General features: G+C 60.1%; 2 protein-coding genes across 10 annotated transcripts; both read left to right on the forward strand.

Moving 5' to 3' along the window:
* Positions 1-274: 274 nt before the first annotated feature.
* Positions 275-6789, forward strand: E2F4 (E2F transcription factor 4). 2 transcript variants are annotated; one of them, XM_021703845.1, is made up of 10 exons: positions 275-448; positions 882-991; positions 1133-1294; positions 1626-1669; positions 2384-2445; positions 2666-2963; positions 3431-3610; positions 5435-5482; positions 5690-5734; positions 5837-6789. In XM_021703845.1, the coding sequence occupies exons 1-10, from the start codon at positions 314-316 to the stop codon at positions 5950-5952; spliced, it is 1200 nt and encodes a 399-aa protein (XP_021559520.1). In that variant the 5' UTR covers positions 275-313; the 3' UTR covers positions 5953-6789. The 2 variants fall into 2 exon arrangements, with proteins under 2 accessions (XP_021559520.1, XP_021559528.1); XM_021703853.1 differs by lacking the exon at positions 3431-3610.
* A 75-nt stretch (positions 6790-6864) lies between these two features.
* Positions 6865-11660, forward strand: ELMO3 (engulfment and cell motility 3). Of its 8 annotated transcripts, XM_021703806.1 has the most exons (20): positions 6865-7256; positions 7387-7427; positions 7528-7600; positions 7845-7895; positions 8096-8265; positions 8351-8450; positions 8555-8706; positions 8797-8875; positions 9030-9080; positions 9171-9293; positions 9411-9542; positions 9646-9747; positions 9834-9942; positions 10050-10186; positions 10283-10446; positions 10567-10679; positions 10770-10874; positions 10983-11065; positions 11157-11243; positions 11332-11660. In XM_021703806.1, the coding sequence occupies exons 1-20, from the start codon at positions 7179-7181 to the stop codon at positions 11542-11544; spliced, it is 2163 nt and encodes a 720-aa protein (XP_021559481.1). In that variant the 5' UTR covers positions 6865-7178; the 3' UTR covers positions 11545-11660. The 8 variants fall into 8 exon arrangements, with proteins under 8 accessions (XP_021559481.1, XP_044777983.1, XP_021559463.1 ...); XM_044922048.1 differs by having other exon boundaries at positions 9411-9544; positions 9654-9747; positions 10770-11065; XM_021703788.1 differs by having other exon boundaries at positions 10770-11065.
* The last annotated feature ends 5635 nt before the right edge of the window (positions 11661-17295 follow it).

Here is a 17295-nt window from a genome sequence, read left to right on the forward strand (position 1 = left end):
TCTGGTGGCTCTCCCCACTCTACTGCCGGGGCTGCCCACCGACTTCCTCCACCTCTCCCTGCACCCTGCCCTCTCTCCCGGGATCCACGGATTGTTTTCGTCCTCTTCGGAGGTTGGACATTTGCTGATGGTCCCCGAAGTTTTGCTGCCGTGTCCGCAGAGAGGAATTGCGCCGGGTTCCCTGGGAGGGCGCGGAGCGGAAGCGGAAACAGCGACGCTGGCGCCGGCGGCCGGGTGGCCAGGAACGGAAGCGGAAGTGGCGGCGGCGCCGGCCTGGCCTGGCCTGGCTGAGGGGAGGCGGCGGGCGGGAGCGATGGCGGAGGCCGGGCCACAGGCGCCGCCGCCCCCGGGCACCCCAAGCCGGCACGAGAAGAGCTTGGGACTTCTCACCACCAAGTTCGTGTCGCTTCTGCAGGAGGCCAAGGACGGCGTGCTTGACCTCAAGCTGGTGCGGCCTGGGCTAAGAGGCGACCGGGAGGATGGTGGACCAGGCAGGCCTGGACCGGTAGTGGGAACCCCTGGGGCCGTCCAGCTGAGCCCTCAGGGAGCAAGCCGCCATCGGTGTGCTTTCTCACAGGAGGGAGGCCGGGAACTGTTTCATTCATTCGGCCGAGGCCATTGGGCGTCAGCTATGTGCTAGGCTCTGGGCTGCAGGTCCTGGTCCTCGTGGCCCTCCTCGGCTGGTGTGGGAAGGCATCAGAACATCAGTTCAGACTGTGCCAGGCCTCTTCCTGCCCCGCGGTCCTGATCTATGGCGCCTGGGAGGAGGGCTGGGACTCAGGCCACCCCTTTTTCAGATCACTTCCAGACCAGATTTCAAGGTAGCTGGGGGGACACCTGAGAGTGGGGCTGAGTATCCTGTGCTCTGTTCTGTCTGCCAGGCAGCTGACACCCTTGCTGTGCGTCAGAAGCGGCGGATTTACGACATTACCAACGTGCTGGAAGGTATCGGGCTGATCGAGAAAAAATCCAAGAATAGCATCCAGTGGAAGTGAGTGGGGGCACCTGAGAGGGCAGTGGCATCTCTTACCCAGAAGTGTCAGGGGCGTGGGGAGGAGGACACAGGAGAGAGCAGGGGCCATGGGACCCAGAGTTCCTGGTAGCTCCTCTCAGCCTCCCTCCCTGGGCTCAGGGGTGTGGGGCCTGGCTGCAATACCCGGGAGATTGCGGACAAGCTGATTGAGCTCAAGGCTGAGATCGAGTTGCTGCAGCAGCGGGAGCAAGAACTGGACAAGCACAAGGTGTGGGTGCAGCAGAGCATCCGGAATGTCACAGAGGACGTGCAGAACAGCTGATATCCTCCTGGTGGTCCCTGCTCCCGGGGAGTGGGCGAGAGGGGCCCTCTAGTCCAGCTGGGTTTGCTCTGTGGTACCCTAGACACTATCCTGCTCGGGAGGATGATCCTGCAGCTCCTGGCCAGGTCCCTGCCTTGGCCTCCCTCCTCAGACTCAAAGCCCCTTCCCCAACCATTCTTGGCCTGTGATCCTTCTCCATGTAGACCCCAGGCCCCAGGATTTTCTCTGAGAGCTTGTATGTCAGATCTCTGCTAAAGAGCTGGGTTTTCTTTGTGGTCTGCCATCTGTCACTATAGGCAGGGCATCAGCCGTTCTCCTTAACCCCCACACCTTGGCCTACGTGACTCATGAGGACATCTGCAGATGCTTTGCTGGTGAGCAGAGCCTGGGTAGGGGGCAGTGGGGGTGGGGCTAGACTGAGCCACAGCCCTGAGCAGTGGGCTCAGTGCCCAAGGAGAGTTTTGTCTCTTAAGAGGGTTCCTTGGGCTTGCCCAAAGAGGAACCAGGCAGGGTAAGTCCTGGGTTTGAGGGTCATTGGGACCCCATGGAGGCAAATCATACTGAAAGGGTACAAGAATTCTGGGCTGGGTCCCTGGGTCAGTCCCCATCTGCAGTGTTTCCTGGGTTTGGCTTCTCAGGCATGACAGAGGCATAAGGGGGGTAGAGCATGTGTGTACGCTCTTGCGTGCTTGTATCCAGAGAACGATGGTGCTCACTTGCAACCTGTAGTTAGTTGCGTTAAAGATATAGGAACTGTTCCTTCTCCGTTTTGCATTCTCTAGACTGGTTTGGGGAAGGAAAATTGGCCTTGGCCTGAACATCTACTCCTAGGGAGCAACCCCATCAATCAAGAAGTGAGATTGCCCAGCAATCCTTCAGTCCACATGTTTGAACCCAGATATTCTGGTTACTGACCCTTGGGCTCTTGGGAGGAGAAAAGCTTTAGTTTTCTGCCCCAGCCAGTGGGGGGTTGGGTGAGGTTTACTGTCCTAAGACACCATGATTTTCTTCCTTGCTCAAAGGGATAGGCATCCCCATTCTCAGATTAGATTGAGCCCATGGGCCCTGACCCATCCTTGTCATTTTAGGAGATACCCTTCTGGCCATCCGGGCCCCGTCGGGCACCAGCCTCGAGGTGCCCATCCCAGAGGTGGGTGCTCAGCCCAGGCAGGCGGAGTTGATTGAGGGCGGGTGCTGGCTGTGGAGCCCGATAAGTCCCGGGTGGGGCAGGTAGGGGGAGGCCTGGGTTTGGGGGTTATCTAGAAGAACGGGCAGCCTAGGGTGGGAGAGGACACTGCAGCCCTGGCCCAGGCTCAGGCAGGAGCCAAGCCTGCTTCTAATTCCACCTGTCCCCCATCCCCCACCTCCAGGGCCTCAATGGACAGAAGAAGTACCAGATTCACCTGAAGAGTGTGAGTGGCCCCATCGAGGTGCTGCTGGTGAACAAGGAGGCGTGGAGCTCCCCGCCTGTGGCAGTTCCTGTGCCGCCACCGGAAGATCTGCTCCAGAGCCCTCCTGCCGTCTCTACCCCTCCGCCTCTGCCCAAGCCTACCCTGGCCCAGCCCCAGGATGCCTCACGCCCAAGCAGTCCCCAGCTGACCACCCCCGCCCCTGTCCCTGGCATCACCGAAGCCCAGGGGGTGCCTGGTCCAGCAGCTGAGATCACAGGTGAGGTGTAACAGGCAGCTGGTGATGGGGTGACTTCTGGGGCCCAAAACGCAGCACCTCTGTACTCAGTGTTAGAAGAGACCTTGTGGGGGTTGTCCTTTTCCTGGTCTCCAGCTGGCCTCCCCTTGCTATGGTCGTGAATGAGCCCTTTTTAACAGGGAAGCTCTGAATGTATGAAGGGGTATTAGTGGCAATGGTTTTCGCCGGGTCCACCTGTGTCTCTCTTCCTCTGGCAGCCCCTCTTGAAGCCTGGCACAGCAGCCATGTCATCCTTGAGTCTCCCTCCTGCAGGCCTCATGCCTCTGTTCAGGGGCTCGTTTCTAGGGTACCTCTGCGTGGGGGACTGGCAGTGCCTCTCTCTCCTTGGGAACTGGGGCTCTTGTCATCCCGACTGTGGGTTCTAGCACAAAGCTTCGGTATCCTCCTTCCTGCTCCCAAGTGACTGGGTTTGGGGGATCTGGTTGCAGTGAGCGGTGGCCCTGGACCGGACAGCAAGGACGGTGGGGAGCTCGGCTCCCTGCCCCCAGGCCTGGCAGCCCTGGACACCCGGCCGCTGCAGTCCTCCGCCCTGCTGGACGGCAGTAGCGGCCCATCCGGACCCAACCCTTCTACCTCCTTTGAGCCCATCAAGGCAGACCCCACAGGAGGTGAGTGCGTGGCCCCTGAGGGACAGGCAGAACCCAGCCGCAGCCACTGCTAGGGCAGAAACACCTGGAGCTGGAAGCCAGCTCGCCTGTCTCCTTGGCCAGAGCTGGCCAGCCCGCCCCCCGGCCCCCAGCAACCCTTGCCTTGACCCCAGAGCTCTGCCAGCCTGAGTGAGGAGCCTGGCTGCCAGCTCAGCACTGGTGCCCCTTTGCTCCCCTTCCCGAGCTACCCACAACTCCTGGGCCCCTCTCAAGCCTTGCCTGCCCCCCCTTGCACTCAGGGATCAGGAAGGCATAACTGCCATCCTGGGGAGGGGGCTGTGGTAAAGGCCCTCAGGCTCCAAAGGTGGGGGCAGTGCCTTCCCAGGGGAGGTGACATCATCTGCCTGGAGTCTTCTTTCCAACCTGTGATTTGGGTGTTTGCGTCTTCCAGGACTCGTTCTCCTTGGCCCACAAGCACTGCTCAGTCTCTTCTCACTAAGTGACCCTTTGTCCTCTGTGTTCCCTCTCTCACGTTCACTGTGTCGTTTCTGTTTGGACTCCTTGGGCAGGTCATCTCTGTTCCATTCCGTGTCTTGGTCTCCTCGTCCCCCTCCAGCATTCAGGACCCTTGTACCCCCACCCCCCGGGACGCTGCTGCTGCTCTGGAGACATTGCCTCGCCCTGACTGCTGCCTCCAGCAGGTTTCTGGGTGATTCGCTCTGGTGCTCTCTTGCTCCATGGTGTTGCTTTCTAGCTCCTTTGGCATTTATGATGCCAACTTTGGCTCTTCTCTCACCGGCTTCTTCTGTCCTCTCTCTTGCATGCCTTTATAAACATTGTGCTTCGCAGGTCTCTGTTGCACACCTGTGGAGGGCACCCATTCTGGGTAGATGAATCCCTAGCCTCTGGCTTGCCTAGGTCTTTGTCTGAATTCCACACCTGTGTCCGTGTGCTTTCCTCTGCACATCTGATGGGCACTTCATTCCTGTGTCATTAACCGAAGCTTGCTTTTCTATCTCTGTGTGTACCCTCCTATTGGCCCTGGTCCCTCAGGCCTGACACCCGCATGTCTCTCCACTTCCATCTCCTCGCTTCTGCTCTCCACCTGGCATTAATTAACTGAGTTTTGTCTCAGACATGTCCCATCACTGGCTTCATGTATCCTCAACACTCAGGGTCACTGCTGGCTACCTCTACCCTAAATTCTTCAGCATCCTCCTCTTTACCCCGACTGATAGGGATCTGTCTGCAACACAGGTTGAGTGTGGCATTTCTGTGTTTGCAAAGTACCTTTAACGCTTCTTAAGGCCTGCTGGATGAAACCACAGGCCCTTCACCTGGTATATGAGATCCTCGTGCGCCAGCACTCCTCTCCAGTTTCATTTTCCTCTGCTTCCCATGTGCCTCCTCCCAGTCAGACGTTTATAGCACCAGCCCCTATTAAGTGTCTGCCTCCTCCTCTGCCAAGTGCCCTGGTCCAGGGTGTGGCCTTTGAGCCTGGCATTGAGCAGGTGCTCAACGAGGGCAGGTGTGAGTGGGCATCTGCCATCAGACAGGGCATACCTACTGAGCCCATCAAGGGAAGGGTCTGCTGCCCTCTAACTTCTGAGTTAGAAGAGCTGTATCAGTCATCTTCAATGGGCCTTTCGTACCCTGGGGTCAGCACTAAGGAACTCACATCTAGCAGGGGAGACTGACAATGCCAGCTTGGCCTGGGGCAGGGCCTCCATCTCCTCAGCTGTGTGGAGCCCCAAGACAGGTGGTATAACATCTGAGGAAGGTGGAGGCTAGAGTGGGACCAGACTGGATCTCTGTGCCCTTGAGTATGGCTTTCTTGTCTTTCAGTTCTGGAACTCCCCAGAGAGCTGTCAGAAATCTTTGATCCCACACGAGGTAGGTCTGCATTCTTCCATGGGGTAAGGGCATAGCTCATTGGGTCTTACGGTTGTTTTCTCGCACTTCTGAGGACCTATGATTGTGCTTGGTACCTGGGCAAAGAGTAAAGTTCCTGATGGGTGGCTAGGGGGGGTCCCCTTCATGGGCTTTGGTGGGTGGAGAGCCAGGAGCCAAAATGTAACTGAGCTCTCCCTCCCTCCCCAGAATGCATGAGCTCAGAGCTGCTGGAGGAGCTGATGTCCTCAGAAGGTGGGTAGCCCAGGAAGGTGGGAGGTGGGGGTGGGCAAGGGGGTTGGGCAACTGCTGGGGGGGCGGCCTTGGCCCAGAGCCTCAGCCTAGTGCTCTCTGCAGTGTTTGCCCCCCTCCTCCGCCTTTCTCCACCCCCTGGAGACCACGATTACATCTACAACCTGGACGAGAGCGAAGGTGTCTGTGACCTCTTCGATGTGCCTGTTCTCAACCTCTGACTGACAGGGACATTCCCTGTGTGGCTGGGACACAGACTGTGTGACCTGGGGGCTGCCTGAGGACCTCCCCCACTCTACCCCTACACAGCTTGAGAGCCACAGACTCCTGGCTTCCCCAGCCTTCCCTCACTGCAGTTCTGACCACGACTCCCACTCCTGCACGAGCACCTGTACCGTGCTAGGAAAGCAGGGGAAAGGGGCTCAGCCCCCTTCACCATAGAGCCAGAGTGTTGGCCTCTCCTTTTCTGGGGCTTTCCCCCACCTCATGCCCTCTCAGAGCCCAGGCTCGGCTGCCACTCAGTGGCACAGAACTGAAGACCTGCCATCATCTGCGTAGGGCAGCTTGTCCAGCCCCACTGCCCTGTTGCAGCCATTGCCTCCCACTCTGAGGAGGGAAGCCTAGGGTGGAGCCAGACGCTTGCCAGCACCACCCCTAGCCTCCTTCACTTCTCCCCACCCCTGACCCTAGAGCTCCCCCTGGGCCTCTCCCCTGTACCCCCCATCTGCTGGGCCCTTAGCCCAGAGTACCTATAGGTGGGGTGGGGTGTGGGGTGGGGGGCTGCTAACAGGAAGGAACAGAGAGGTCTTTAGCTAGAAATCTGGACGGGTGAGCCCCTGAGGATTGGCCCAATCTCCTGCTGCCCTGTAGCCCCCCCCTTGTTTATTCATTTGCCCTCATTTAGAGCCATTTGCAGAGATTTAGAAAGATTTGCAGTAACGAACGGATTCCTATATAAAGATTATTTTTATACTTTTTGCAGCAAAAGGAAATTGTAATATTTGTACAGTATCCAAGTGAATAAAGACCATGCCTAAGGCTATCTCTGATCTGGTTCTTTCAGGGCCCCTCCCTGGAATTCGGCTGGATTGGTGGTGGGACCGGGCGGGTTACCTTTCTTGGAAAGGGAGGTGTGGCTGCTCTGGCGTCCCGCCCGCCCCGCCCCCCCCGCCCCCACCTGGCGCACCTAGGGCGGGCCGCCGGGGTGGGGTGGGGCGGGGCAGGGCAGGCGCCTACCCACGGGACTCCAACCCGGAACTAGTCTCGGCTCCCTTGGGAAGGCCGCGGCCCCTGGCCAGGAGCGGGACCCTAACCCCTGAGTGCGGGCCACGGGGTCCAGGCCTTGAACAGAGGGACGTCCTCGTTCTCGGAGGCACCAGACCAGGCGCGCCCTTGGCCGGAGCTTAGACGGTCTGGAAACTACAGGCGCCCCTGCCCTGGCTGGACCATGGCGCCCCCGCGGAACGTGGTGAAGATCGCGGTCCAGATGCCTGACGCCATCCCGCAGCTCATACAGCTGGACCAGGTCACTCGCCCTGTCTGGCCTCCATTCACCCCACCACCCCCCTCCGGGTGGCCCCCTTCCCCTCGGAACCCCCAGGGTCCTCCCCAACTCCTCCCCACACCCGCCCCATGAGTGACCTGTCCACTTGCAGGCAAAGCCTCTGGCCGCTGTGCTGAAGGAGGTGTGCGACGCGTGAGTGCAGGCTAGCCAGGCCGGGGAGGGGGGTGGGGGATGGGAGGGCAGGAGGGAGGGGCGCCCTCTACCGGCCTCACTGAGCCTCCGCTCCTCGCAGGTGGAGCTTGGTTCACTCGGAACGCTACGCCCTGCAGTTTGCTGATGGACATAGGAGCTACATCACTGAGAACGTGAGTCTCCCCCGCCCCCACCCCCGCCAGGCCCATATCCCACTGTGCGACACCCGCCACTTCTAACCCACCTGATCTTGATCCCTCAGACTCATCCCCCTGTCTGGAATGTGATCTTTCTTTTCCGGACTCCCGAACCCTCCCTCACCAGCAACCCGGATTAACCAATCCTCAGAGCCCTTCTTTTTTTTTTTTTCCTCAGAGCCCTTCTTGACTTCTCCCCCTTTCTCTCCATCTTCTCCAGAACCGCACAGAGATCAAGAATGGCAGCATCCTGTGCCTCAGCACTGCCCCAGTAATGCCCTTCCTGACCCCACCCGCATTCCCTGCCCTTCTTCTATGCCTCTTTGCTGCCCACCCTCTTCTCTGCCCAGTTTGGGAGGGCCCCGGCCCCATCTCCGCAGAGCCCCACCTAGTGGACATCTGAGTCCCTACACCTCCAGTTCCTGCTCCTTACTTCCACCCAGCCTCCTCACCTTTCCCACCCCTGCCCAGGACCTTGAGGCTGAGCGGCTGTTGGGTGGGCTGCAGAGTGGGAGTCGTGAAAGGCGCCGGGAAGCTCTGCAGCACCTCGTCTTGCTGGCCCCGGACGTCACCTTTGCCCAGGAGGTCATCAGCCGTGATGGGCTTCAGAGACTAGGCACCATCGTTGAGGATGGGGATGAGTGAGCACAGGACTGCGGTTTGTGGTGGACATGGTGGGGCTGGGGGTCCTAGTCTGGCCCTGCTCAGCCCCAGATGTCCCCCCAGCTTAGGGGAGGTGCTGACCCTTGCACTGAGGGCCTTCTTGGAGCTCATGGAACACGGCATGGTGTCCTGGGAGACGCTCAGCATCCCCTTTGTTAGGAAGGTGGGATGGCTTTTCTAGGGGCAGCAGGTGGGGGCAGTGGAGTGGTGTCAGGATCTGGCCTTCCATGGTGGTGAAGTGGTAGCAAGCCCCTACCCCTGTTACAGGTGGTGTGCTACGTGAACATGAACCTGATGGATGCATCTGTGCAGCCCCTGGCCCTCAGGCTGTTAGAGAGTGTGACCTTGAGCAGCCCTGCTCTGGGCCAGCTGGTCAAGAGTGAGGTACCACTGGATAGGCTGCTGGTCCACCTACAGGTGTAAGTGTCTGGGGGTGGGGGTGGAATACAGGTGAGGGGCATGGAGCCAGACCCTGGATAGCCCGCTGAGCCCGCCTCTTCTTGCCCCAGGATGAACCAGCAGCTACAAACCAAGGCTATGGCATTGCTGACAGCCTTGCTCCAGGGGGCCAACCCTGCTGAACGCAAGGTGAGTGTCCCATCTGGTGGCTGGACTGCAGGGGTGGGGGGTTGGGGGCTGGAGCCTGCGCAGGAGCTGGTGGGCACTGTGTGCCAACCCGGGACTGCAGGAGGCTGCTCGTGGTGGGGCTGAATCATCTAAGCCCCCTTCCCACTTACCTCAGCACATGCTTGGCTACCTGTGGCAGAGAAACCTTCGCCAGTTCATCTATAAGGTAGGAAGGACTGGGCTAGGCAGACCCCTCCCCGCTTTTCCTCCCCCAGTAAGCCCCTCTGCTCACACCTATGGACTGGCTGTTCTCCAGAACATCATCCACAGTGCAACACCATTGGGCGACGAGATGGCTCACCATTTGTATGTACTGCAGGCCCTTATGTTGGGGCTGCTGGAGCCACGCATGAGGACGCCACTGGACCCCTACAGCCAGGTGGGTGCCTTTGGGGAACACAAGGCTGGGGAAGCTAGAGCGTGGCTTTGAGCCTATGATCCTGACGCCCGCTTACCCCACGACAACGTGGAGTACCTCCCATCCCCCCGCCCCCAGGAACAGCGGGAGCAGCTGCAGGCCCTGCGCCAGGCTGCCTTTGAGTCGGAGGGGGAGTCTCTGGGCACTGGGCTGAGTGCCGACCGCCGCCGTTCCTTGTGTGCCCGCGAGTTCCGAAAACTGGGCTTCTCTGTGAGCGACCCCTCCCTAGCCCCCCACCCCTGCCTCAACCCAGGGCTGCTGTTGTTCCAGAGGCCTGGGGCCCTTACTAAGCTGCCCGTCCCGCTTCCCCCAGAATAGCAACCCTGCACAGGATCTAGAGCGCGTGCCCCCTGGCCTGCTGGCCCTGGACAACATGCTCTACTTCTCCAGACACGCACCTAGTGCCTATAGCCGGGTCAGTAATCGGGTGGGTGGGATATGGCTGGGTCCCCGTGGCCTTAGCTGAGCGCCCCGTCGCATTCACTCTTTCTGCCGCCCCAGCTGGTGTTGGAGAACAGCAGCCGTGAGGACAAGCACGAGTGCCCCTTTGCCCGGAGCAGCATCCAGCTGACCGTGCTGCTGTGCGAGCTGCTCCGCATCGGGGAGCCCTGTGAGCGGGCCTGGGCGCGGCGCGGCTGGGAGCGGGGGCCGAAGGGCAGAGAGGGCCAGGGGCTGCGCACGCCTTCTCCCTGAGCCCCTCCTGCCCCCCTGCTCCAGGCTCCGAAACAGCCCAGGACTTTTCGCCCATGTTTTTCGGCCAAGACCAGAGTTTCCATGAGCTCTTCTGTGTGAGCATCCAGCTGCTGAATAAGACCTGGAAGGAGATGCGAGCCACCCAGGAGGACTTCGACAAGGTGGCTGGGGTGGAAGGGAGGAGACCCGGGCCAGGGCAGGGGCCGTTCTGAGTAGGGGCCCCGAGCGCAGCCCTGAGCAGAACTGGGTGGCTCCAGGTCATGCAGGTGGTGCGGGAGCAGCTGGCCCGTACGCTGGCCCTGAAGCCCAGCTCCCTGGAGCTTTTCCGAACCAAGGTGAATGCGCTTCCCTATGGGGAGGTGCTGCGGCTGAGGCAGACAGAGCGGCTGCATCAGGAGGGCACGCTGGCCCCTCCCATACTGTGAGTTGCTGGGAGTGGGTCCCAGTCCTGGCCCCACCTGCCCCAGTGCCCCACGGGCCTTGCCCCAGGTCAGTTCCAGTCAGCAAGCCTTCCCCTTGCCCCCTCCGCCCCCCAACCCAGGGAGCTACGGGAAAAGCTGAAGCCAGAGCTCATGGGCCTGATCCGCCAGCAGCGTTTGCTCCGCCTCTGCGAGGGGACACTCTTCCGCAAAATCAGCAGCCGGAGGCGCCAGGGTGGTTGAATGGGCAGGGGTTGGCAGAGAGCGGCTGGGTTGGGATTAGGGCCCCTCGCGTCATCCTTCCCTCTTCCCTTTTTGCTCACAGACAAGCTGTGGTTCTGCTGCCTGTCCCCCAACCACAAGGTGCTGCAGTACGGGGACGTGGAGGAGGGCGCCAGCCCACCCACCCTGGAGAGCCTGCCTGAGCAGCGTGAGGAGGACGGGGCAGGGGTCCGGGTCAGCCACCTGCCCTCCCGAGACCACCCCCTGTGCGGGGCCCGCCTGGGTCCCAGTGGTCAGCCCGGCCTTCTTCCCGCAGTCGCTGTGGCCGATATCAAGGCACTGCTCACAGGCAAAGACTGCCCCCACGTCCGGGAGAAGGGCTCAGGGAAGCAGAACAAGGTGAGTGCAGTGGAAGCCAGGGGCTCCTTCCCACCCGCACCTGCCTTCCTCTGTTCCCCACTCAGCACTCTCCGCTGCCTGCCTCCCCCAGGATCTCTATGAGTTAGCCTTCTCCATCAGCTATGACCACGGGGAGGTGGAGGCATACCTCAACTTCATTGCCCCATCCAAACGGGAGGTGAGTATCTGGGCCAGGCTGAGCCAAGTGGGGCAGACAGGCTCGGGAAGAGATGGGCAGGCCCTCACAGAGCTGGCCCCATCCCCAGTTTCACCTGTGGACAGATGGGCTGAGCGCCCTGCTCGGCGGTCCCATGGGCAGTGAGCAGACTCGGCTGGACCTGGAACAGCTGCTGACGATGGAGACCAAGCTGCGGTTGTTGGAGCTGGAGAATGTGCCCATTCCCGAGCAGCCGCCTCCCATCCCCCCGCCCCCCACCAATTTCAACTTCTGCTATGACTGCAGCATCACTGAGCCTTGACAGTGAGGTTGGCCATGGGCCACAGCTGCTGGCATTGGTGACCGTGAAGGGTGGAGGGTGGTAAAACCCAGACACCCTGACCAGCAGAGGCTGCCGCAGAAATAAAGTCTGCTTGACTCTGGGGTGTGTGTCGAGCCAGTTCTGCAACTGTGGGCCAAGCCTGCCTTCAAATTTAGCTGGCAAATGAGATGGGGCATCAGGCCAAGGTCACTGCTTGGGGCCACAAACCTGGGCGGCCGCAGTTGAGGGGCTGGTGTTGTGAAGGAGGGGCTGGAGACAAGCTGACCCTATTGTCCTTCCACAGGATGAGTCCTCAACCTTCCTCGGTGCTGGGCCTGCAGAGAGGGATGTCCTCTGGTCTGGGTAGCAGCCCATTGAGGGACGTGGGGCAGAAGATACTGCCCTAAGTGGATGCCTTCCTGGGCCGCATTAACAGGGGCCTAGTTTCCAGAAGGCTCCTGACAGTCTGAACTCAGTCCTCAGTCCTGCTGGGCCCAGTCCTCAGTCCTGCTTGGCCCTGCCTGGTGTCCTTTTCAAGACTTGGGGGCCCTCTGGTGAGAGGTCTGGAGGGACAGATGTGAAGCTGGGTCTGTTCTGTGCTGAATGGCAAACTCTTAAGATTCCAAACATGTCCCCAGGTGCTGGGAGGATAGGGCTGATGCTGACAAGAGGGAATTCAGTGCCGGAAGCCTGGCATTCTGATTCAAATCTGCTGGAGCATGGGTGTGGTGGGGGCCACAGAGAGGCAAGGCCTCTGGGGACAGAAGTGGCTAGGGGTGCTGGGCCCAGCTGGAGGTCAGTTTCAGAGGCTAGCGCACGAACCCACAGGCCCCACAGGGCAGGCTGAAAGCTGCCACCTCTCTGACCTCCTCCATGCCTCTCACTACTTCTCTTTCTCAACACCTTCGCACATACCTTTTTAAACAGTGTTAACCATCAACATGTTACCTTGAAAACTGATGAAATGGCATCTCCTTTGGAGAATGTGCTGGGGGAGCATCTGCTTCTGACTCGGGCCTCCAGGGGGCCCTGTATCCAGAGGCTTCTCACCTTGGAATAGTTCAAGTTCAACTTGCTATTGAGTTCAAGATGGCAATCAGGAGCAGGGATCCCAGATGCAGTTAACTCTTCTAATACCATCAGTTCTTCCTCCCCAGTGTCTCCATTCCCTTGTCCAGGCCACCAACATCTTGGCAAGAATCTCCTGACTTCCTGCCTTCTGTCTTGCCCCTCCAGTCCTTAATACCCCAAGTGCTTTTTCAAACATGAAGCTGATCAGATTACACACTCACATACACACTACCCCCCATCCTGCATTTTTCAGTGTCTCTGTTGTCCGTGGGATGAGGGTCACGGTTACTTGCCTGAGCGGTAGAGCTAGATGGGTAGGAGACATGTTGTCTAACAAAAGGCCTGTGGCTTGCAGAGTGCTCTGCTTGATCCAAGCTAGCATCCTCCCTGCAGCCCAGGGGCCCCGCCCTGCCCTCCTAGCACCAGCTCGGGCCTATCATGTGTACCTCCCTGGTCCTTTCTCATTGCCCTCTTTCTTCCCTTCTGCCCCTTTTTCACTGCGTCGAGTCTTTCCTTGATCTCTCTGGGCTCTGTTCGTTGCTCTCCTAGGCTCCCAATTCCAGCTGCTTGTTTCTCTATTTACACACACCCCACACACTGGACTGTCCCTGTCTGTCGGCTAATTTGCCTCCCTGCCTGACCTGGGGGCTGGGAGAACTTCGGCACCTCTGAACCCCACATAAAGTGCAGTGCCTGGGGGGCACTCGGGCAGCCATGCTAGCTGCTCCTAGAACTGATGGGCAGATGGACAAAGAGAGTGGACAGATAGTTTCTCAGAGCTGCTGTTGTCACTGGCACTGTTTAGGAGGTTGGACTAGGGGACCTCTAATGACCCTACCCAGAGATACTGTCCTCTTTCTTTTTTCTCCCTGAAGACAGCCTCATTGCATCCTTAATCATTGTGCTCCTAGGGCCTGGCTGGCACGTGTCTTTGTTGCAGGACATGCTTGGAGGCTCAAGCAGGGAGAGTCCTCCAGGCTTCTAGTCTCCCACCATACTGGGGAGGAAGTTAGGACTTGCTGGGGGCACCTGTGGGGCTTTGGGTCAGGTGTAAGGAAGAAATTGTCTATGTGCCTCTGGTGTTTTGTCCACATTGTCCCTGGGCTAGGCTGGGCTGCTTCAACTGAGGTCGAGGGGAGGAGGGGGCCCTTTAGTCTGAGAACTTCAGACAAGGAGGTAAGATCTGGAATTTTTAATTTTGTTTGGGTTTACAACAAAGTCTGTGGCCTGGCTGCTGAAGCTCAGTGCCAGTAAGAGCCGGGAGAGCTCCTTATAGGGGATAAGGCGAGGCACAGGCCTCAGGTGGGAGAAGTGGGCAGGTCAAGAGGCACGTGGTCTGCTCCTCCGTGGCCCCAGATGCACCCCACCTGTGGGCCTGGCCTCCGGACCCAGGCCTGGCCAGGAGAGCAGGAGGTGGCATTTCCAGAGGCCTGTGGCAGCGACGTACGGCTGGAAAAGGCTCCTGCTGGGCTCTAGGGCAGACTGGGGCAGGAAGCCCCCTTGGCTGCCCCGGATTAGCCCTACCCGCCGTCCGAGAAAAAGGGGTTTATAGCTTGGGGAGGGGGCTTTGGTGTATGTGGCAGAGGCGGGCAGAAGGCACTGACTCGAATCAGGTCAAGAGGCCAGGGCTGGGGACTCGGGGGGCGGGGGGGCAACGGACGCTGAGGCACAGGGTTGGTTACTGACCTGGCCCTAGAGTGTTACGGTCAGGTCAGCACCTCCCACGAAGCGGGACTGGACACAGGTCACCTGGGGCAGTTGGGCTTGGAAGTGCCTGACGGCAGCCATGCTGATACGAGGGCACATGGCCACATCTAACATCCGGAGCTGCTTGCATGCCCGCCCAATGGTATCCAGAGTTCTGTGGGAGGCCTCCGATGAGCGCCAGCCGGCATGGGGACCCAGCCCAGCCCCCGGACCGTGGCATCATCGGACAACTCACTGCTCGATGAGCTGCCCGCAGCTGGCCAGGTTGAGGTGCTGCAGCCTGGGCCCAGCCCTCGTCACTGAGGACACTGCAGTGACTCAGCACCAAGCACTCCAGGCTGGGGCAGCCCCTGGCCAGGGCCACCAAGCCCTGGTCTGTGAGTGCTGGCAACAGGCTCAGTGACAGCTGCCTCAGCTCGGGGAACTGGAGCACCTGCAAGGACCGGGCTGGGGAGTTGGGGTGGGGGGGTAGGGTGCCGGAGCCCAGGGCCCTTCCAGGCTCTCCCACCCCCAGCTGGAGGAATGGCCGTAAGTAGCAGAAGCCAAAGGGCATGGAACGTCTTCCAAGCAAAAAGCGGGTTGGCCTGGGCCTGACACCGGTGCCAGGCTCCTCAGCCTATCCACACCCCCGGCCCCACACCTTGGCCAAACTGGCATCAGTTAGTTTGCTGCAGGCTGTGAGTTCCAACTCCCGCAGGGCCCGCAGCATGAGCAGGGAAGGGCCCTGTGGATGGGGAGAAGGGTCCTTGGGGCCCGAGGCCTGATGCTCCAGCTCCTGATGTAGCTGTGGGAAGAAGCTCCTGCTTCTCAGGTTCCTCCTGAGTTTGGCCCTCAAATATTCCTAGAGAGAGACACTTAGGAGGGGCAGGAGGGCGGCTGAGCCCAGGGACCACCCTCCCCCCTTCCATGACCTGCACCTGGGGCTCGTGCGTCGGCTCCTCACTTGGTTCCCCCAGCCCCAGAAGCCCCCAGTCTTGGAGTTCCTTGCACCAGGCCATACGCAGGACTGAGAGGTGAGTGAGGTAGGCGCAGATGGCCTGCAGGGTCCTGTTGGTGAGGGCCACACAGGAGGATAAGTCTAGCACCCTGAGGCTCAGGCCCAGCACTGGGATCAGGGAGAACACTGAGGCATCCTAGGAGGGAAGAGAAGGGAGAGAGCAATGGGCAGGTGGCTTGTGCAGGGGTCCCCAGGAAGGTTCTGCCAAGGTTCCAGCCCCACAGGTGACAGGAGGGAGCCACCAGATGGTCCACAGAGGGAAGCAACAATGTCCCTGTGCTGGTAAAAGGTAGGGGTGGGACACCAGGAGGAGTTTGGTGGGGGACTAAGGCCTACATTGACCGCGGCGGGAAGGACGCAGGTGCAAGTTTCTAAAGTATCTGTCCTGCTAGTGCTCCCAGACCCTGCTGAAGGTGTGAGCGGAGGCAGCCTTCTGACCATAGCCTATTGGATCATCAGTGGACATCTGACCCTAGCTGAGCCAGTCAGGTATGCTTCCTCTAGAATTTGAAGCAGAACTGGGAGGTCACCATTGGGGTAGGGCTGCCACCTGCCAGGAGCAGGAGCTAAGGGCAGAGTAGAGGAAGCTGGTTTATAAAGAGGTTTATGAGAGACACAAGAACACGGGCCCCGGGCCCCGGACCCCGGGGAGAGCAGCTAAGATACACATTGTGCTATTGGGAACGTGGAGTGGGAAGCAGGGCAAGGAAAGCGACTGTGGAGGAGACTGAGAGACGGTTTTCAGGTTGGGAATGCCCGGGGCACATTGAGAGGTTGAAGGAATAACCCACTAAAGAGGGAGAGACTGTCATTGCCAAGTTAGGGACGCCACCCAGAGGGACAGGGCTGAGCCCTATTGAAGGGACTGGCTGCAGCCGAGAAATGACCATGACTCCCACATCACATTACCTTTGTGTCAGACCCTGTCGAGCAACCTCCTTGTGTAGCCTCAGTATCCATTCTCTGCAGACCCCCCTCTCTCCTCTTCCCTGCCTCCAGAACACCTGCCATAGTGCCCCTACCCAGTCCACCCGGGGGGCACAGAGCACTTGGTATATGAGGTGTGGGCTGGGCCGGTCTGGTCTCTTGGGCCTCCCTCTAGCTGGGCCCACAGTAGGGGCCAAGGGGAGGAGTGCCGGCAGGAGCACTGTATTTCCAGGCTCCTTTCCCCTTGCGTCCTCAGTTCACTTCTCCCTGCTGTTCCTTGGACACCGACACTGGGCAGGGCCTCCCTGCCGCCACAGGTGCAGCGCCCCCAGCCCCAGCCCTGGAGAGGAAGGAAGGGGATGGTGTGCTCACCTTGAGTGAGGAGCAGTAGGCCAGGCTGAAGGAGGCCAAGGGGGCTGGAGCTCTGTGCCCCGAACCCAGGGCCTGGGCCAGGCCCTGCCCGCTCACCAGGCAGCACTCTGCCAGGTCCAGGCTGTGCAGCTCCCGCAAGCCCCCCAGGGCTGTGCATCCTGCGTCCGTCAGCCGCTGCAGCTTCCTCAGGCGGAGACACTGCAGGGGCCCCAGGTCCCGGCTGATGGCCAGGAGTGCCCCGTTGGCCAGTTCTGAGCAGCCGCTGAGGTCCAGGGAGGTCAGGCCTGATTGCAGACGGCAAAGGGCGGCCACAGCCTCTGTGGAGAGGTCCTGGCAGCCGTGCAGGCTCAGCTCCTGCAGCTGCAGCCCGGCCACCTGACCCAGGACCTTCAGGGCCTCGGGGAGCAAGCCAGTGCCACTCAGGTCCAGGGCGTGCAGCCTATCAGCCCTTTCCTTCACAAATCGCAGCAGGTTGCGGAAGGAGAGTTGGGAGGGGGAGGAGTCTTGGGGGCCAAGGGAGCCCCGGGCTGGGCCTAGTTCAAAAGTGAGGTGATAGTAGGCCAAGGAGAGGTGCTCCAGGTTGGGGGCACAGCTGCTGAGCCGGTTGAAACTGAGGTCGGTCAGGTCCTGCAGGCCAGCCAAGCTGAGCTCACAGAGGCCACGCAACACCTGCCGGA

Source organism: Neomonachus schauinslandi, chromosome 16 (genome assembly GCF_002201575.2).
Source record: "Neomonachus schauinslandi chromosome 16, ASM220157v2, whole genome shotgun sequence".
Taxonomy (NCBI): Eukaryota; Metazoa; Chordata; class Mammalia; order Carnivora; family Phocidae; genus Neomonachus; species Neomonachus schauinslandi.